The following is a 21,841-nucleotide window of genomic DNA, read 5'->3' on the forward strand; positions in this document are numbered from 1 at the left end:
ATTTACGATGTGTGAAGAGAAATGCCCCAACCAGTCACAATCTCCCCAATGTCTGAAGTAGTCAGAGGTATCACACAGTAACCTTGAACTACTTCTCTTAGGCGCCAATAGGACTATGAACTCCATGAATAAAATCAGCTGGTACTAAAAATGGTAACTGCTTATAAGTCAACCACCAGGTCAAAGATGGCTTACTCAAAAAATGTCACAAGAAAAAAAACATCAAATAAAAGTGACCAGCCTCACTGCCTAGCAACCAACCCACTCACTCATTCACACAGAAGGCAAAATTGAAAGGTAGCTGGGACGCCCATAGGAAGAAAACAGTTAGGATGATGCAGGGGAGACTGATACAAGGCTGTTATTCTAATCATCCCATAACAGAGACAGAGTCACAGCTAGGGAATTATTCAGGAATTAGGAAAAGTTACTTCTGGTAAACAAACTCCCGCATACTGGGTTAACATTTCTTTGGAACTTTATTTATCATGACCCTAGGAGCTCTAGTCATATATGCAAATGGATAAACAACAAAGCTATAAAAGCAGAGGGTTTTAATTTTGCTTTTATTTTTTAAATAATAGCAACAAGGAATTTTAGTAAGAATAACATAGTAAAACTAGACCTGTAAAAGTCATCAAAAGCAAACATGACAGGAATAGCATAATTTGTGAAAGCTAGTATTATCAAAGCACTGACAGAAGAAAAAGAATGATGCTAAAAAATACAAAACACTTCTTTCAATACCATACCTTATCAATGGCTTTTCCAACCCGAGAAACACTGCTGTGGATGTCTTTGTGGTCTGAGGCCAATTTTTGAACAGTATCCTTTATTCTTTTACAGCATTGTGTCAAAACAAGTGAAAGTGTCCCTGATAATTCAGCATCTTGGCCTATAAAAAAACAAAGGAAGGATTGGTTACTCACTGAAGCAAACCCAAAGATGGTAAGTTTCTAATGGGCCTTTTGGACCATGAAAGATGGAAGAAAAGTGAAGAAAAACCAGTATCTGCTTTGAAGCTGATGGTCACACTCATAGATGTGATTTTTCAAATGGATACTCAGAAAGATATAATTTTTTTATTTTTGGAAATAAGAAAATTTTACTGTGAAAGGAATCATTTTTATCATTACAAAAACCAGCACAGGCTGTGAATAATACTGTCAAGGCAGTATTATTTTTGAGAAAATATGTCTAAGTGAATAAACTCACTTATTAAACCCAGTTACACTGTTCAAGTCATTCTCAAAACGTTCTGGTTGTTACTAAATTTCCTCAAGAGAGATGATTTAGAGCAAATGCTTCATATTCCATATAAAGAGGTAGAAGAAAACAAACTTCCCTGGGTACCACGATGTGCAGAAAGGAGTTAACACAGCAGGTCATAGACTACTACCCTTAGAAAGTCCTGCTCACAAAGTCACCTCTTGGCTGGCATATAGAAACCTGAGAGTTTGGGAGTGTTCCCATCACTCCCTAACTCAGTGTTCCCCAACTTTTTTGGCACTAGGGACCAGTTTAGTGGAAGACATTTCTTCCACGGACGAAGGCTGGGGGGAATGGTTTCAGGATGAAACTGTTCCACCTCAGATCAGGCGTTAGTTAGATTCTCATAAGGAGCACGTGAGCCAGATCCCTCGAATGTGCAGTTCACAACAGGGTTCATGCCCCTATGAGAATCTAATGCTGCCACTGATCTGACAGTGGGTGGAGCTCAGGCGGCAATGCTCGTTCACCGCCGCTTGCCTCCCGCTGTGCGCGGCCTGGTTCCTAACAGGCCACAGAGGGGTACTGGTCCATACCCGGGGGTTTGGAGACCCCTGCCCTAGCTGAAAAGAATGGCTCACTGTGCCTAAACTGTTGTACAGTGTGATTTATGGTGAACATCTGCTTTCCTTCTGGGAATCTAGAATTTTGATACATGCTAGGCAGTGAGTCCCTGGCTTTCTCCTGGCTTGGAGAAAGCTTCCAATAGTCCTCTCCCAGTGAAGTCACATGGAATATGCTTAATTCCTGCAGCCATGGTTTGTGAGAAGTGTTAAGTGTTGCCTACCAGGGAAGCTCATTAGAAGCTCAGTGCCCAGGGTTTTTATTGGGGGCTGGTCACCAGGGCACCCACTGCCTAACTCTGGACTGCCTAACTTTGGACTTTGGACTTCTGCCCCATGACTCTTTTCCCTTTGGTGATTTTGCTTTACACCCTTTTGCTGTAATAAATTTTAGCTAAGAGTATGATTATATGCTGAATTGTGTGACTCCTTTTAATGAATCACTGGAACCTAAAGGTGGTTTTGAAGACCCCTGACACACATGAGATCAACCAAAAGTTACTACAGTTTACATCCTTTCCCTGAGCTACCTCCCTCCAAATTTTGTTCCTATAGCAGGAAAAAAAGGAGGAGAAGGGAGAAAAAGAGACAGATAAAACAAACCCAGTTATGGTATTTGTCATTTCCCTCTCTATCTACGTATTCCCACCTGTAAGCAACAGGCCTGGTTTCTGAAATCCTAACCAACATTATATAGAAGAGGTTCTTGAATTTTAATTTACATCCGAATCACTTAAAGTTAAAACAAAGTAGCTGGACCCCATCCCCAGAGTTTCTCACGCAATAGGTCCAGGATGGAACCTGAGAATTTAAACAAGGAGCCCAAGAGTACAACAGCCCTAGGATGCCCGCTCATTTAACCAATATTTATTGAGCACTCACTATATATGACAGGTACAGCAGTGAAACAAAATAACCAAAAATCCCTTCCCAACAACTTAACTTCTGGCAAGAGACGTAACACACAAAATAAGCAAATTATATACTACGACAAAAGATGATACATGCTACCTGGGGAAGAAAAGCAGGGTAAGAGAGATGGGGAGTGTGTGTGGGTGGAGCAACCGCAACTTCAAAACAGTGCTGGCATGGTAGGCTTCACTGAGTAGATGACACTGGAGCCAAGACTTGAAAAAAGTGAAGGAATTACCATGTGGCTGGCTACTTTGGGGAAAGCATGCCAGGCGGAGGGGAGAAAAGCCCTACTGTAAAAATACACCTAGACTATTCAAACAACAAAGAGGTCAGCGTGTCAAAAGTGGATTTCTGGCCAAGGAAAATAGAAGAAGAGGTCCAAGAGATAATGGTCCTGGTTTGGTAGGATCTCTTTGGCATTGTAAAGACTTATGCTTTTACTTTGACTGAAAGGGACCACTGCAAGGTTTTGAGCAGAGAAGGCATGTAAACTAATAAAAAAAAAAACCCACAAAAAACATTTTTTTTTTTTGAGACAGGGTCTCGCTCTGTTGCCCACACTGGAGTGCAGTGGCACAATCTGGGCTCACTGCAACCTCTGCTGCCCATGCTTAAGCAATCCTCCTACCTCAGCCTCCCAAGTAGCTTGGATGACAGGCGCCCACCACCACACTGGATAATTTTTGTATTTTTTGCAGAGACAGGGCTTCATTATGTTGCCCAGGCTGGTCTCAAACTTCTGTGCTGAAGCAATCCTCCTGCCTCGGCCTCCCAAAGTACTCGGATTACAGGCGTGAGCCACCATGCCTGGCCGATAAAACATTTCAATATGGTCAGTCTAACTGGCAACAGGAGTACCAGAACTGAGCAGGAAAATAAGAGGCTGTGGCAGCAATCCAGATGAGAAATGACACTGGCTCAGTCCAGGATTTCATGACTGGACATGAGTGAAGAAAAGGACTCACAGATGTCTCCAAGATTTCTAGCCTGGGTCAACTAGAAAGATGGAGTTGTCTTCAGTTAAAACAAAAACAATCTCAGCACTTCAGGAGGCCAAGGCAGGAGGATCACTTGAGCACAGGAGTTTGAAACCAACCTTGGGCAACAGAGTCAGACCCTGTCTCTACAAAACATACAAAAATTAGCTGGGCATGGTGGCACACGACTGTGGTCCCAGCTACTTGGGAAGCTGAGGTGCGAGGATCACTTCAGCCTGGGACGTCTCGGCTGCAGGGAGCTACAGCACTGCACTCCAGCCTGAGTGACAGAGCGAGACCTCAACTCCCCATCCTGCCAAAAAAGAATAAAGGCTAAGCAGGTATGAGGGGTGAGGAGAGAGAGAAAGTTCAGTTTGGGGCTTGTTAAGTTTGAGACATTGAGTAGGCACCGCAGTGCATAAGTGGAGGAGTTGGTGAGATATACAAACCTGGAGTTCAACAGCAGTGTTAGTGCTGGAGATACAAATTTGTGAGTCACTGACATACATATATATATGTATATATATATGATACTTAATGCATGGGACTATATGAAATCACCAGGGGAGTCAGTACAGACACAGAGAAGTGATAAAAGAACTGAGTCTTGAGAACTCCAAGTTTATGAGGCTGGGAAGAAATAGAACTGGAAAAGGAGGCTAACAAAGACTACTGAAGCACTAACTGTGATGGAGGAGGAAACTCAAGAAAAGTATAATGTTGGGGAAACCAAGAGAAGAAAATGTGTCAAGGAAGGAGGAGTAACCAGCTGTGTTGATGTGCTACTAGGTCAAGTAAGATGTGGACTGAGAATTGGCCACTGGATTTACAATGTGGAAGTAATCAGTGACGATGACAAGAATAGTTTCTCTAAAATTCTATGAAAAGAAATCCTAAAAGGTTACAGGGAACTGTGAAGAGGGACTATATTAAGTCTGGTTCAATGACAACTACTGAGATAAATGAAAAGATAAGAAAAAAGCTTTCCTTATCTCTAAATACAGTTGCACAAAGTTTCTATCAAGTGTTTCCAACTTCCAATAACACGATTAGGCTTCCAACTTCTAATAACATAATTTAGGCCAAGGCAGGACTTGGTACTTCAAGAAAATTTCAAAATCTGTTTAAAAGGTGTTCCATAGATTTCTTGGACCAAAAGCATCTAATTGCTTCAGCAGCTCTGTTCTGGCCATTTCTGATCTTTCTGTACCTAAAGCACACCTAACCTCAACAGCCTCATCTTCTCTATGAACCCCTCTGACCACAGACTTACTCCCTCTTCTGAATTCCTGGTAACTTCTGATCTCTCCCCTACTCCCCCAGCACTTAATTATAACCCATTTTAACAATTTCATGTATATATACCGTCATCAGTCTCTACTAAACATAAGCCCCCAAGGGAAGACCAAGTCCTTATTATAAATTGTATACTCCAGTTTTATATTAATAGTGCCTGCAACTGTGCAAGACATATAAGTATCTGAATTGATGGTAAATAAAGTGAGGAAAAAATAGTTTTTGTTTTTGCTTTTGTTAGAGCCATATTCAACAAACGGTGCTGAGACAACAAGATATCCACATGCAAAAGAATCACATAATATATAAAAACTAATTCAAATGAGCCAAATGCAGTGGCTCAAGCCTGTAATACAGGCACTTTGGGAGCCCGAGGTGGGTGGATTGCTTGAGCCCAGGAGTTTGAGACTAACTTGGGCAACATGGCAGAACTCCATCCCTACAAAGAATACAAAAATTAGCAGGGGGTGGTGGTGCACGCCCATAGTCCAAGCTTCTAGGGAGTCTGAGGTGGGAGGACTGCTTGAGCCCAGAAGGTAGAGGCTGCAGTGAACCGTAAGCATGTCACTACACTCCAGCCTGGGCAACAGAGTGAGACCCTGTCTCAAAAAAATAAAATCAAAAATAAAAATTAACTCAAATGGAATAAAGACCTAAATGTAGGAGCTGAAACTATCAAATTCTTAAAAGAAAACAGATGCATTTCTGACCTTGAATTAGGCAATGGTTTTTCAGCTATGACACCACAAGCACAAGCAACCAAAGAAAAAATAATTAAAATGGACTTCATCAAAATTAAAAACTTGTGTTGCAAACACTATCAATAAAGTGAAAAGACAATTCATAGAAGGGGAGCAAATATTTGCAAATCACATTCTGATAAGGGTTTAGTATCCAGAATAATATAAAGAACTCTTAAAGCTCAACAATAACAAGACAAACAATGCAATTTAAAAATGGGCAAAGCACAAGGCACAGTTCATGCCTGTAATCCCAGCACTCTGGGAGGCCAAGGCAGGTGAACCACTTGAGCCCAGGAGTTTGAGACTAGCCTGGACAACAAGGCGAGACTCTGTCTCTACAAAAAAAATACAAAAATGTGGCTGGGCACAGTGGCTCATGCCAGTAGTCCTAGCAACTAGGGAGGCCGAGGCAAGTGGATCCCTTGAGCCCAGGAGGTTGAGGCTGCAGTGAGCTATGATTGCGCCACTGCATTCCAGCCTGGATGAAAAACAAGACCCTAACTCAAAAAAAAACACGTCAAGGATTTGAATAGACAGTTTTCAAAAGAAGATATACAAATAGCCAACAGGCACACAAAAAGACGCTCAATATTATTGGTCATTATGAGATGAAAATCAAAACTACAATGAGATACTACTTCATGCCCACAAGATTGGCTATCAGGAAAACACAATAATAACTGTTGGAAAGGATGTGGAGAAATTCAAAGCCTTATCCATTGCTAGTGGAATATAAAATGGTGCAGACACCATAGAAAACAATTTGGCAGTTCCTCAGAACGTTAAACAGTTACCATATGACCCAGAAATTCCACTCCTAGTTATATCCTAGTTATATACCCAAAAGAACAACATGTCCACACAAAAACCTGAATCAGAATGTTCACAGTAGCATTATTCATAAGACAAAAACTGGTAACAAACCAAACCTCCAAAGAATGAATGGATAAACAATGGATTATCCAGTCATTAAAGGAAATGAGGTACTGATACATACTATGACATAGATGAACCTTGAAAATATTACATGAAGTATTCAATAAGCCAGACACAAAAGGCCACATATTGTGTCATTTCATTTGCATGGAAGGTACAGAATAGACAAATCTCTAGAGACAGACATAGATTAACGGTATCTGGAGTGGGAGGAGACAGGGTGGGAATGGAGAGTGACTGTTAATGAGTACTGGATTTCTTTCAGAAATAAAGAAAATGTTTTTAAAAAGAAGTCAAAACTCCTATCCATCCAGACACATTTATTTCTACAACCAGCAGACAACAAGGTAGGAAAAATACAAAAAATAAAAAGGGTGCCAGGTACGATGGCTCACTCCTGTAATTCCAGCACTAAGGAAGGCCGAGGCAGGCGGATCACTTGAGGTCAGGAGTCTGAGACCAGCCTGGCCAATATGGTGAAATCCCGTCTCTACTAAAAATACAAAAATTAGCTGGGCGTGGTGGTGAGCGCCTGCAATCCCAGCTACTAAGGAGGCTGAGGCAAGAGAATAGCTTGAACCCTGGAGGCAGAGGCTGCAGTAAGCCGAGACTGCGCCACTGCACTGCAGCCTCGGTGACAGAGCGAGACTCAGTCTCGAAAACAATAATAATAAAAATAAAAAAGGATGAAGCCAAGCTGGAGAAAAGAGGTCACCTAGAATTTACCACTGAACTTCCACGCACCAACCTTGAAATCCACTGATATTTTCAAATCATAGTAACTTACATATCTGGAGTTTGGTGCTATTTGTTACCTCCTTTTCTTCCTTTACCATCTACAAATTCCTCTAATTTTTGGTTTTCAATTTTATGAATGACAGATACAAGCAGTTTATGGCCAATTAATTAATACTGAGAGTTCTCAGAATGCTCCAAGGAAAAATAATTTCTGTAAGGTATTTGGAAACTCAAGAGAAGCAGAATGGAATAATCTGAAAGAGAACCCTGGGAAAGCCCTGTTAAGAGAGAAAGAGTTCACTAATGCATTTTCAAATGGATTCAGTGGAAAGCAGCCAAAGGTTTAAAACAGGTTTGAAAATTGCTATAATGACCAGACTGACAGTCAACCAAACTTCTATAAGTCCTACTGGGAGAGTTCTAATGTTCTTTTGATTTATCTGTATGAAAACACAACCTGCTTCTAGGAGAACCTTTATGTGAAAGAAACTGGATTCAGTTCCTAGAAGAAAAGCTGGGGAATTACTGTGACAGCCATCTCCACCATAACTACATCCAGGGTGGCCACTGCGGTGGTCACTTGTCACCCAGAAGAAAGTCCTGCACTAACTGTGTCTTCCAATGTACTAAACCCAGGGAACCCAGGCCCAATACATGAGCCTGAAAGAAACAACTCTGATGCAATGCTCACTCATCACTGGAGGGTCACAAGTACTTTTTAAAGTCAGTTTTATGATTAAACAAGTGTAAGAATTAGCATGTTCAATATAAGCAAAGAACAAACATATGTAGACCATCTACATGTGTTGCTTTATTAAGTTAAAATTTTCAATAAAATAGAACAGCACCTTTTATCATATAAACAGATGTTAAGCACGACACTCTCAAAATTTTCAGGTTCTGCCCTTGAGCCTCACTGCTTTGCCATTTTAGGATGTATGCCCACTAGTTTCACAGAAACAATAAATAAGAAAAATGTTTGTTTCCACAGCATCCTATACTTCCCTATCAGAGTTTCACACTTTGTTGTAAATAGTTATTTGTCCATTACTCCCACAAAATTAACTTTAGTAGGAAATATGACCAATCCCCAACGTTTAGTATAGTAACTGGCAAATACCACATGTTCAGTAACTAGTTACCAAAAGAATAAATATGAAAATAATTATTATGTATTACATAATCTCAATTTCAAACCCAACACTGAAGACTGTCTGGTACTACCAACACCCTCTGAAATTGCCAGTAGTTTCACTCAGCAGTTCACTGACCCCTCACTCTCTCACAGAATGTTTAGCATCTGCTACACAATAACACTGCAGCCTAAGTTCTGCAAATACCAAGTAAGTTAGGAAATAATACTGTTCCTGTCTGTCAATAACATTATTGCCTAAGTAGAAAATCCCAAAGAATCTACACACGAACACAATCCAAGAATAGATGAGAGTTCAACAAGGTCACAGTACCCAAGATCAACACAAACATACAAACACACATATGCACACATATTTTCAAATAAGCCACATTCACAAAAGAGTCCCCTGGCATCAGTTATAAGTTCCTTCTCTCTTCCAAATAATGACCTCTCCCACCAACCGCAGGAATTAATGGGCTTGTGCTCTGACTCAAGTCACTTTTGAGACCGTTTCTTTTTCACAAAACTATTTCCACATTTGTCAAAGATGCAATGAAACATGTCTAATATATAATGTGACCCTATAAAAGTATATTCTAAGTCAGAATATAGGAAGGTATAACAAACGTACACATTAAAAGGGTGACTGGTTTGCACAAAGCTAAAAACTATAAAATCCCTAGTAATACCTTGGTTACACCTTCAATACACTTTTAGCATTTTGTACATACATTTGTTTTACTTTCTTCCCTACTGATCACAAGGCTCAAAAAAAAGCACGTCTCGTGTCCAGCTCCGTGACAAGATTTACCCACTATTTTGGCTCACCTTAATACAATCTAGACAAATATATCATTAATATTGACAAGTACGTTTCTCATCCCTACTCAGTATTTGCACTTTTAATTTTCCGTCTGCCACTTATTTTTATGATATGGGGGGGAGGGGGTTCAACTGCACAAACACACTGTTAAAGATAGCACTGCTAAAACTAAACAGCTGGTTGGTAGGCAGCACACCATGTTGCAGCCTGAAATGTCTGCCATCAGGAGATAATAAAAAGTTCTAATTTGGTCTATAAAAGGCAGTTTAAAGGTGTCAATTACACCATGAAATACATGCTGCCCACGAGTCAAACACATGAGAGATGAGACCCACCATACTTGAGAGCACTCTATAAAAAAATAGGGAGGCACAATATAAAAAAGTATTGTTATGGTGATGATTTTCAAAAAGGTTGAAAGTATCACCACCTAAGACTGGAATATTTCCACAGAAATAAGATTCCGCAGAAATCACTAAGACCTGGCTTGACATTTTAATGAATATCCTGTAGGCAGGAAAAATTTAAAATATCCAAGTTTATAAATATTACATGTATTGCATCTGAGCTCTTCTGAGTTATGAAAAGTTAACTCCACCTTCATAAGATGGACAGAGATCTTAAATTTAGAATTAAGTGGAAAGCAAAATGGAACACAAGTTTTGATGCAGATAAATACAAAGAAATCCATTTAGGAAACAAACCTAACTGTACCTAAATGAAAACTCAGACCTCATAGAGATATACTCCAGAATTCATTCTAGATTAGCTATTTAAATAAAAACACTAAAATCAGAAAGCTAAAAGAGTATTAGGCATCACTAAGAAGGCTGGTGGGGGGGAAAATCTATGATATACCACTCTTATAAAAGCCTTGATGCCTTAAAATACAAAATGAAACCAAGAAAAAACAGAAAAAAATGTAAAAGGGAGAACTATGACATTTAGAGTCAATTAACATTTATTGAGTGCTGAAGGCCTGTGTCAGCAATGTTCAAGATACTTTTCCCATGTTATCAATTTCTACACAGATTTAAGAAATTTAGAATGGGAATAAAGTAGATAAAGGATAAAAAGATCTAAGACTGACTCTAGAAAAGTCACTGACAAGGTGACCATGGATATCTTTGCGAAGTACTAGAATAGAAAAACTTGAAACTTGAAAAGGTAAGGTTGGAATTTTTTAAAAATAAGGGACTATTTCATTTTGTCTGTAGTAAAATGAACTGCGGCCCATTGAAACTTTGGGATTCTTGTGAGCTACTTCAGCACCTAGGACACAGCGGCTGCTTAGAGGAAAGAGAAAAGGCACAAATAGAACACATTCATTTTTTTCTGGAGGAGGTAAACACTGAAAACAAAATTTTTCCAGTATATTAGTAGCTGGTAAATCTGCAAAGTAAAAGAAAGTATGGTATTTGGTGTTCAACTCCTGACCTTTCAGAGAACAGTAGACTGACAGACACGTGTTCTGATCCAGAGAGATTATTAAAGACCAGATTATTAAAGACTGTGCATCAAATTAGAGGCACAGTGTGCTGCAAAACCAAACATGAGGGGAAAAAAACGAAATAAAGTTAATATTTAGAGTGAAATTACATGGTACAGACTAATAGCGCTCCTGGAGCAAAGAACAGTATCAATGACTGTCATAGAGAAGACAGGAAAGGCTTCAAAGTATATGAGGCAAGAATTGCAGAGAGAAGAAAAAAGATACAGGCACAAGATTTTAAACATATGTCTGTGACAGTCACATTTTAGAGAACCTGTTCACTCCCTTCAAATTCCAAATATAAAGACTTAATCTCTAGGCATCTCATTTATCTCTGAAATGAATGGTGGAACCACATTAGGTTTCCCGTAGCATTGGAATCTGGATTTCATATTTAAAAATCAAACTCAGGCCAGGTGCAGTGGCTCATGCCTATAATCCCAGCACTCTGGGAGGCCGAGGCGGGTGGATCATTTGAGTTCAGGAGTTCAAGACCAGCCTGGCCAACATGGTGAAACCCCATCTCTACTAAAACTACAAAAATTAGCCAGGCGGTAGTGGCGCATGCCTGTAATCCCAGCTATTCAGGAGGCTGAGGCAGAAGAAACACTTGAACCCAGGAGGCAGAGATTGTGGTAAGCCGAGACACTGCAATCCAGTCTGGGCAACAGAATGAGACCCCCCCTCCCCCACACCCCAAAAAAACAAAAACAAAAACAAAAAAAAATCAAACTCAGATTTCTACCTTCCCCTCTCCTAAACTTCCTATTTTCTACCTGGTTCCAGAATGATCTACCCATCATTCATGTTTAAAACCTTGGATTAACCTTTGGTTTTTCCTGCCCTTTTCTCCTACTCTGCCAGACTCCATCTGTGCACCAACTCCTGGTCATTCCTTCCCTCAGAAATCCCTTTCATGTGTCCCTTTAAATTTCTACCACCAGTACCCAAAGACATGTCCCTATTTCATCAAATCTAGGTTGACACTTAGCCTTAGCTAACCTTCTTGCCTCTAGTCAAACCTCACTCCCAACTCCAAACCAACCTAAATACTGCTGACAACTGGTCTCTGATCGTGTCCCTGTCCCCTCCCTATTCAAAATGTCCCCACCCCACCCCAAAGTAATTCAATATCTTCCCAGTCTACTACTTTCCCTGGTATCCACGGCTTTACAAAACCTGATTCCAATTTAATTTTAATGCTCTTATCGCCTTTCCCCTGCAATCTGGTCCTTCACCTCTCACTCCTCTACACCTTTGTTCTTGCCATCCTCCCCTCCAGGCACTCCATCTGCTCTTTCTGCTATCCATATTCAATCTCTGCTACTAAAACTTCCCATAGGTAAAAAGAGTCTCTCCTTGTCTCAAATCCTACCCCTTTTTGTCCACACCACTCATGTAGCATCTAGCCTAGATACATAACCGTGCATTACAGGGCACTGCTTTTGTTTGTGTGTTTGTTAAAAAATGCCAGTCTCATCTCCCTAACTGGACACAAAGTTCTTAGAGGATGAAAATGCTTGTTCTTTGTAACTCCTAGAAGATTTTGCTTAGTTCTACCTATAAATGGTGATTAATAACTACTGATGAGGTTATCTAAAGTTCAGTTGAAATAATGCCCATCTACTCCCATGCAGTTCTTTCTAAGGGCTCTCTCTCTTCACTGGTGTCTGTACTAACCAGAAGCACTGTTATACACTGTGTGCCATGGTCTTGTTTTTTCCCCCTTTCAAATATGAGTCTGGTCTCTCCAACTAACTTCTAAGTTCCTTAAAGACTCTTTCTTATACCTTTTAAGCATTGTTTACAATGTTAAGCAGACCACTGGACACAGAATGGTATTTAACATAAACCAGTAATAAAGACACCTAAATATTACCCAAAATGTCTCAATTAAACAGTGCTTGGGCCCGGCGTGGTGGCTCACGCCTATAATCCCAGCACTATGGGAGGCCAAGGTGGGCAGATCACGAGGTCAAGAGATCGAGACCATCCTGGCCAACATGGTAAAATCTCATCTCTACTAAAATACAAAAAAAAAAAAAAAAATAGGCCTGGTGGCATGCGCCTGTAATCGCAGCTACTCGGGGGGCTGAGGCAGGGGAATCGCTTGAACTTGGGAGGCAGAGGTTGCAGTGAGCCAAGATTATGCCACTGCACTCTAGCCTGGGTGACAGAGCGAGACTCAGCCTCAAAAAAAAAAAAAAAAAGCTTAACACTACTTAAGGCACAGACTTTATAAATAACACGTCTACCCTGTTTTACAAATTTCAAAGCCAGTTCACGTCTATTATTTATTTCACTCTCATAACTCTGTGATGTCAGTTTACTGAAGGAAAAACTGGCTAAGCAAGATTGTAGGATCAGGCCGGGCATGGTGGCTCATGCCTGTAATCCCAGCACTTTGGGAGGCTGAGACGGGTGGATTACTTGAGCCCAGGAGTTCAAGATCAGCCTAGCCAACATAGTGAAACTCCGTCACTACTAAAAATACAAAAATTAGCCATGCATTGTGCACACCTGTAATCCCAGCTACTTGGGAGCACAAGAATCGCTTGAACCCGGGAGGCAGAGGTTGCAGTGAGCTGAGATCACACACCACTGCACTCCAGCCTAGGTGACAGAGTGAGACTCTGTCTCCAAAAAAAAAAAAAAAGATTGTAGAACCAGTAAATTGGCAGTGCAAGGATTCAAACCCAGACCTCCTGGGCCCAGGATCAAAATTTTAGGTACTATTCCACAAATACAGATTCATCTTCTCAATTAGCCTCCAAGTTCCTGGAGGACCAGGGCCATGAATAATGTTTCTTTTAAAAGATTCTCTCCTCATCTCCTCCCAAATGTCTTCATGTATCAATAAGATGAATTAAACCTATATGAATTCTGCAGATACAACAAACTCATCATAAATAACACACAGCCTGACACTACATTGTGCCCCCATAACAGACGAAATCACCATCCAGGCCTCCATCTTAAGTAGAGAAAGACTTGGTAATATAAGCCTCTGGCCTCTCCAAGCGACATTCCCAAACAAACATTTTGAGCTCAGCCACACAATCACCACACCCATATAAGGTGAAAGCATACTGCATTTCTCAAAATCCTCGAGTCCTGCCAGACAGTCTAGTCTTTGTTCTTTGAAGGGTTGAGTTAACATCTAATCTAAAGAGAATGGCCAGAAGTGTCTGCTACTCTTAGAGCTTTCAAGGAAACGGCCAGTTAGAGAGCATCATCTCCTGGAAGTACCATGGGTCTCCAAGTACACATAGCTCAGAGCCAGGGCCCTCCACAATTTTCTCCCTAAACTGCATTTTTGGATCATTTTTAAAGACTTTGGAAGCCTTACAGATGAAGAAGCAGGGCCCTAAATAAAAATAAGTTAGTTTTAATATTCCAAGTGAACAGTTTGCTAAAACACCATTTTCATCATCCTAAAGACTAAGAGACTAAGACATGAAAACAACAGAAACTTCTCTATTAGCTGTAGTATGACAGTATCACAGAAGTGTTGGCAAGTTTCTCCTTACCAATGTTATTATCCAGAGTTAGAAACTACTTTAGAAATAAAATAACTTTAGGAAAATTACTATGTCAAGCATTAAAGTAATTTCAAAAAAGTTCAAGAGGAACATGAACCAAGTTGTATTCTCTAGCCTATAGATTAAGTCATACTAACAACTCACTACTTGACTTATATGAGCATTATAGTTAAGAGGCCAGGCAAAAGCTGAGAAGGCGAGGCTAGTCAGGAAAACATCTCAGAGAATGTTACTGATATAACATGTAGCTGTTGCACTGTAATAGACATATATTACTCTGTCTGGGTTTAAGTGTTCCTTTCTAGAACTGTCTCTTTACCTGATGAACAGTGTATTATAAGGCCATATACCTCCTGAGGGGGTGAGCACAGCTCAAGGTGGCCAGAAGACCTCACTCCCTGGTCCCAGTTACTGATTCAGGGAAAGGATCCATAACGGAATAATAAAGGTACTCCGTGGAGTATCTCCAACAAAATGGCCATGTTCCTGTCTTTTGAGCTCCATTGGTCATCTCTACCCCATGTGAAGAAAACTACCCTGAAAATGAAGCCAACAGTTGACAGAAGAGAACAAGATCAGTCCTGATGACATCCCTGGTGCCCCTGCAGCCAGCCTAGCCCTAACCTCGGCCTATTTATACATCAACAAATTCCATTTTAATGAAAACTATTATGTCACCTGCCAGTCTAAATGAATACAGTGCCAAATAAAAAAGAATTAATTATCTCCAGAGTACGTCTAGAAAAAAAATGGCTAACAAAGTTAAATCTACTTCTAAACCCAACTGGAAACACCAATATACTGACTTTTTATTCTTACCACCTAAAATGGCCTAAATAACTTGAGAACCAATCTGTTCTTCTCTTAGAATGTTTGAACAATGTCCACCCAAACTTTTATTTACGACCTACTGATATACTATTTTCCAGACTAGATGTTAAAAACAGGTATCAAATTGTATTCAAAACAAAGTCACTATTCTCTCAAGAGTGTCTTGTTAGTATTTAGCAAAAGTCTGGGTAACAAATGGGCAACCTGGCTATGTGGCCTACTCCATGCACACCAAAGAATAAGGCTAAAAAGGTAAACAAGCTACTAGTCTACCAAGCCCCGATATAATACATTTACTTTCATTCAAAACAATATATTCAACACTGGTCGGCTCTGAAAAAGCACAGATCATTCATATATACAAATAAGCATACTTTTCAACACATGTGTTTAATATACACAACCCAAATTCTAGATTGGAAGATTATACCTAACATGCGACCCTCAACCTCTGGTTTCTGTGTACTGATGCAATATCATACCACAGCAATGAGTTAAAAATGTGACCTCCACAAGTTTCTTTTTTTGTTTTTCATGTTTTACTTGCCTACTTACCTTCTCATTTGTTACCTTCACATTTTTAAAAAGAAAGCAGTTCTCCAACTGGTAACCAAAGTTTCAACAGTTTCTTTGATTCACCAAAGAGATAAGGGTAGGAGTTATGGTTTACATGAGTTTTACTACTAGAAGTCACAACATACACACACACCAAAGGAGTTTTAGGTGCTAATACAGTATATGTTGATCACTCCCACAGATGAAGACATCTTTACCAACTTGCAAAGTGAGATAACACTAAGTCTTAATCATAGTAAATGGAAATACATATCCGATGCGTTAAAGAAAAAAGGAAAAGTGACAAATCGTCATTTCACTGGATTCTTTTAAAATTTTTTCTGGAGGTCGGGCGCAGTGGCTCACGCCTGTAATCCGTGCAGTTTGGGAGGCCGAGGCGCGTGGACTGCTTGAGGTCAGGTGTTCAAGACCAGCCTGACCCACATGTTGAAACCCCGTCTCTACTAAAAATACAAAAATTAGCCAGGCATGGTGGCAGGTGGTGCCTGTAATCCCAGCTACTCAGGAGGCTGAGACAGGAGAATTGCCTGAAGCCAGGAGGCAGAGGTTGCAGTGAGCTAAGATCGCACCACTGCACTCCAGCCTGGGTGACAGAGGGAGGCTGTCTCAAAAAACAACAAAAAAATTTTTTTTCTGGAGACTGGCATTTATGTCTGTGAAGTGGGCAATCAGGTGGTCCAGGAACAAGAGTAGAAAGATTTTTCAATGGGTGTCCTTTTTTATCATTTGAGTTTATACCATTTGAATGTACTATTCACTGGGTTATCTTTTTCATTGTTTGAATGGATACCATCTGAATGTATGACCTACTAAAAATTAATAAATAAATTTTAAATTTAGAAAATTCCTTGAAAGTCACTTTCAGAAACCACATTGGAACTCTGTTAGTCTAAAAATAATCAGAAAAGAATACTGCATGTCCTTTACTCTTACAAAAACTGCAATTTTCCCAAGTATACTTTTAAATGTGTCCTGAAACCATTACCAACTGTTTCTGCCTAATTTTCTTTCACAAAGTATGAGTGCAGAATACCAGCAAAACATGATAAATAGTTCTTTTCTGTTTTTCCCTTCCACCACAGAGGTGCTAATGGGAAACAATATAAATTTGCCAATAGGAAAAAAATGCTAAAAGGCATATAATCACAAATCAAATCACTAAAATTTAACCATAAATTTTAGTGGTTAACCATAAAAGTTAACCCTGTTAAGCCAGGGTTATCCAAAGCACCGCTCCCATACCACTGATGTGAATGGTAATTTTAGCTAGTATGTAAACTAATATTTTAATTGTTATGAATTTATTTTAACATGTAGTTTATTACACCTAATACCTACATACCACATGTAGGACTACACAAATATCACTGCCTAAGATAAATCTACTTAAGTAAAATCGTGAATCCATCTGAAAAATAAGAGTGCACATGTGTATGAGTGAAGTTTTAGAAGCACCAGTGCACTATACAAATTAGATCGAGGCACACTGGGAATGACCACCAGCCTACATTAACCACAATGAACTTAGACCAAACTTCGTGCTCACAGGGAAACTCACTGAAAGGCTGGCACAACTAAATGACAGAAGCTGTGATCTCTATTCCTCTTACCTTGGACACCTCACTACAGGCTCTGGATCACTCCCCACCCTCCTATCTACCACCCTAAGGTTTCTAATTCCAAAGGCATGAAGAGAAGTCTAGAGTCAGTCTCCAGGGAGAGGAATGTCTTGGCCTCGGCAGAGCTCTTCAGTATTCTCCCTGGTTCTTATTGCCTCTTCATATTTCTATTACACCTATGTTGTCCCTCAACCACCAATATTCCCTAACTGTCTATGGCACCAAGTCGAAGCCTGCACTTCCCTCTCAGAGCCTTATATTCTATTATTGTTCTCTGCTGCAGGCCTGATACCAGTCCAACCCCATTTAAAAGAAAAAAAAAAAAAAGATATTCCTGTTCTCAGGCTGATGGATTTGGCCAGAGGTGGATTAAATGGCAGAGCACAAACCAATTCACCAGGTATGAGAGACCAGCCCATACTATCCTCATTTCCCCAAGTGTATTTGCATTAAGAAACGTGCATTTTAAAAAAGATTAACAAGAGAAATTTTATGTAAAAGAATTTCAAGCTACTTAAAGGTGATTTAGACCACCTGAGAAATTTTAGGGCTCACTGCAGGACTATCTCCCAGCCAGCAATCAGGCAGTATTTACAATCTGGAATAAGGGTGCTGAGACTAGAAAAGGGTTGTCAATGGGCTTACTAACTAAACTCTTATTTATGTATGATCAGTTTCCATCACAAACTATCCTAACAGCTCATTTAGTATATAGCTGTCTGCTCACGACTTTAGAAATGAAAAAAAAATTTTAACATAAAACATTCATCCTCAGAAACTGAACCAATCCCTTTAGGTTGGCTAAAGGATGCTTCTGCAACAGTCATTCACCAGTATGATGCAATGATGTGTTCTATATAGTCCTCAAAAATTCTGTTTTATTCATACCAGATTCTTGCAAGTATTACCACAAGTAATCTCAGAGAATGAGGTCCAAAGTCCTGACAGAGGGGTCCCAATTAGAGCCTCTCAGGTTATCAGAATCATTTGCCCAGACAGGTATATTCAGAAGCCCAAAAATCTTCCCTTTAAACTTGAAAATAGAGTTCCAAACTCAGTTTTCAGTAAAATACCTTTGAGAAGGGCATATTTAAGTTTCAATGTAATATCTACCACATCACCTGCCGAGAACTTTAATTTAGAAATCATCTGTTTTCAAAAATACCATAGCCCAGATGCCAAAGCATGATGTTTATCTTTACACAAAAAAACACCAAAAGAAGAAAGATTTTATTTGGGAAACTAGACCTGGCACTTGTGGTATTTATTTTCTTTCATGTTTTATAACTACCTTTAGTCACTTAATCCTATTATTGAAGAATTAAAGGAAATCAAAGAGATACCAATGTAAGACTAGCAATTTGGTAGACAAGAGGGAAAAAATTAGGAGGCTGAAAAAGGAACACACAAACTCACCAACTCAGACTGCTTTTAACAGCATAGCATACTGTGTGGCCAATACCCCTCAAACCATAAATTCTGAGAAAAGTTCCCTAGTACCCAGTGAAGAGTCAAAAACAAATTCCTGCCTCAGCAATTTCTCACCATCATTTTATCCATCTGAGCCTGGCCCTAAATTTTCTAAAACAAAGCTCACAATCACATCCCCCTTCAACTTACATCCTCTCTCATGGAAGAAAGGTACTTTCTGTTCCATCATTTTCCTCTCAAACTCTGCCTATGACCTGGTCCCTAAAAACGAAATCTTCCTTCCACCTCTCCAAGTCTAGGCCCTTCATTCTCTTCCTCACTGGTTCCTTGGCAGGGCCGGGAGCACAGAGGGAATACCTCCCATCGCTGTACTGGATTTCCCACACCTCGGTTCACATCAAATTTTTCTTCTTAACCCCCAGTAATCTGGCTTGTCTTAGCAATTCTATGAAATTGCAAGCACAGAGGGGTACTGACTCCCAATAGCCAAATAAAAGCTGACCAATCTCTCCTTTTCTAAGTCCTCGCCCTTTTCGATTTCTGCTGGCTCTATCTAGCCTCGGCTCTCCACTCGCCAAGGAAAATTCAAGACTGTGGTTAGACTCTAGTCTTTCTTCTGTGCAATCTAAGTGATCCCCTCCACTGTCCTCCTAGAAATGACATCAGAAAACAATCTTAGACCTATGCATCCCCAGCCACCAGTAAATATGAGAGCCCTCGATTCTATCTTCATTAAGCCCTTCAACTTTACTTCACATGTCCAAAACCAAATTCAAAGCCTTCCCAGGATTCCTGTCCCATTCCACCTTCACTTCCCTGTATCTACCAACTATATCATCATCGCCACGTCAGTCAAATTTCCCTTCACAGGCAGCCACCAAGGTCTGCTCGTTTTTCCATACTAGTATTGCAACTCCTATGAGAATTAATACGGTTTTTCCATATTAATATCTCATCCACTATGACTGCAGGTTTGCTTCCTTCCTGGAGCTCAAAAATGACTGCAGTGTCCAGAATGAGAAGCTGCTGTAAGACTCCTTTCCCATGGACGAGCACCCATCCTTAACTGAAATGCAGTCTGGGAAAGTATGAAAAAACGAAGGAGAAGGAGAGAGACACTCAGCTAACGCCACTGCCCTCATCTCACCTGCCACAAATAATCTGCATCTTCCCCCAGCTACCAAACCGTCCTTCACATAAATTTCTGTTCAGCCCAGAAGCTGAAAAGCCCCCTCAGCCTCTTATTAAAGACCCATTAAATAAGTCCTTTACTTCTTGATCAAAAGGAATCATCGCTGTGACTTTTAAAGTGTAAGAAAACCAAACCTTTAGAAGTACCTGTCCTCAGGGCTTGGGGCAATAAAAAAAAAACAATCTAGGTGAAACACCTTCTATAGGAAATTTTTTTTTTTTTGAAAGAACTTAACCAGGCAAAGCAAGCAACTAGCAACATGTGCACAATTTACTTGGGCAAATGTCGCCCGTTCCTCCTCGGTGTCATCAGAAGGTACACTAGGAGAACAGAAGGGTTGAATTGAGCTGGTTTCCAAGGGACCATGTCAGAGCCGCTGCGGAGTTAAGAGCTGCGTCCACACAGCAGCCAAATCATGAAGTTGCAGGAGCGGCTGTTGTTAACCCACAGCTAAGAATAACGCTCGACTTTCCAAAATAAAACGAAGAAACGAAGTCCCCTGGCCAAGGATTCGGGGCGGCACAGAGGGGAAAGGGAGCTTCCTGCACTGCCCTCATCACTCAGAGCCTGGGGTCCCAGGCGATTCAGTCACCGCCCGCAGAACAGCGCCGCGGGCACCACGTGAGACTCCCGGGGCCGGCTGGGGGCGGGGGACGAGGGGCGCCCACTCGGGGGTCGGCAGTTTGCAGGTGCGGTGGGCGGCCCCCTCACCCACGTTTATCCGGACTGGAGCCCGCGGCTCCCGGCCGGGTTTCCGGGTGGTTCGCGCTCCTTCTGAATTGGCAGCGAGGTCGCGGCAGGTTCGAGGTAAATCGGACGAAGAGGGGAAAAAGTCTCAGGGGTCTGGGGGCCTCCGCGCCTCAGGGGAGGCAAGGGCCGGGCCAGAGGCGCGAGGGTGGGTGAGGGATTCCCGCCGCGGGGCCGGGACCGGGGCTCGGGCAGTGGGCCCTGCCCCGCGCGCCCACGCGGGCCGCCCTACCGTGGCTCTGCAGGATCTCGTGCTTGAGGCCGCCGGTGTAGTCGATGAGCTCCTCCAGGCCGCGCTCGCACAGCTGCCCGTAGCCCGAGAACTTGTGCAGCACCTTCTCCAGCTCGCGCTCCACCGTCACGCACTGATCCATGCCGGAGGCGGCGGCGCTCGGCTCCTCGGCGCCCAGGTGTCCGCAGCCGTTCGGCCCGGGCCCCGCCGAGGCCGCGTCCTGCTCCTCGTTCCCCAAGCGGGCGGCGCGGGAGGCTGAGGCGGCCGAGGCGGCGGGCGCACTAGCCGCGGCGCCGGGGGAGCCCCGCGCAGCCGGAGCCCGCCTGCCCCATGGCGCCCTAGCCCCCCGGCGCGTCGCCGCTGCTCCCGTTCGCTCGCTGCACTCGGCCCCGCGTCCCCAGGCCCCGCTCGCGACGTTCGGGTGCCTGCGACGGCGCGGCCGATTGTTTTTGTTTTCACGGGAACCGACCGATGACCTGGTTCTCCCGGGCGGCACCAAGCGCCGCCGACTGGGGGGAGGGGGATGGCCACCCGGGCGAGGAAAGGAGGCGGCGCGGGCCGTACCAAGTACACCCTCGGGGTGGGGGGTGCGACCCGGCGAGAACGGGCGGAGGAACGCGACGGGCGCCCACACGCGCCGCCACTCTAATGGTGTGGGCCGTACCACACGGAAGGCGTGCGAGGGAGAGGGCGAGGGTGGAGCGAGGCCCCAATTGGCCTGAGGAGCTAAATAGGGAACTTTGGAGACAGCCCCAGCGCTCGGAGGGCGCTACAACTACGCGCT

The 21,841-nt window shown here is 42.1% G+C and overlaps 1 protein-coding gene across 1 annotated transcript in view; it reads right to left on the reverse strand.

Annotated features, from left to right (window-relative positions):
- RMND5A (required for meiotic nuclear division 5 homolog A) overlaps positions 1-21,577 on the reverse strand; it is a 57,772-nt gene extending 36,195 nt beyond the window's left edge. The window contains exons 1-2 of the mRNA XM_031007765.3: positions 21,058-21,577; positions 753-895 (exon numbers count right to left, since the gene is read on the reverse strand). Coding sequence (XP_030863625.1) covers positions 753-895; positions 21,058-21,199 — 285 coding nt within the window. The 5' untranslated portion in view covers positions 21,200-21,577. The remainder of the gene's footprint in view (positions 1-752; positions 896-21,057) is intronic.
- Between the last annotated feature and the right edge of the window lie 264 nt (positions 21,578-21,841).

The sequence above is a fragment of the Gorilla gorilla genome, chromosome 12, assembly GCF_029281585.2.
Source record: "Gorilla gorilla gorilla isolate KB3781 chromosome 12, NHGRI_mGorGor1-v2.1_pri, whole genome shotgun sequence".
Lineage (NCBI taxonomy): Eukaryota > Metazoa > Chordata > Mammalia > Primates > Hominidae > Gorilla > Gorilla gorilla.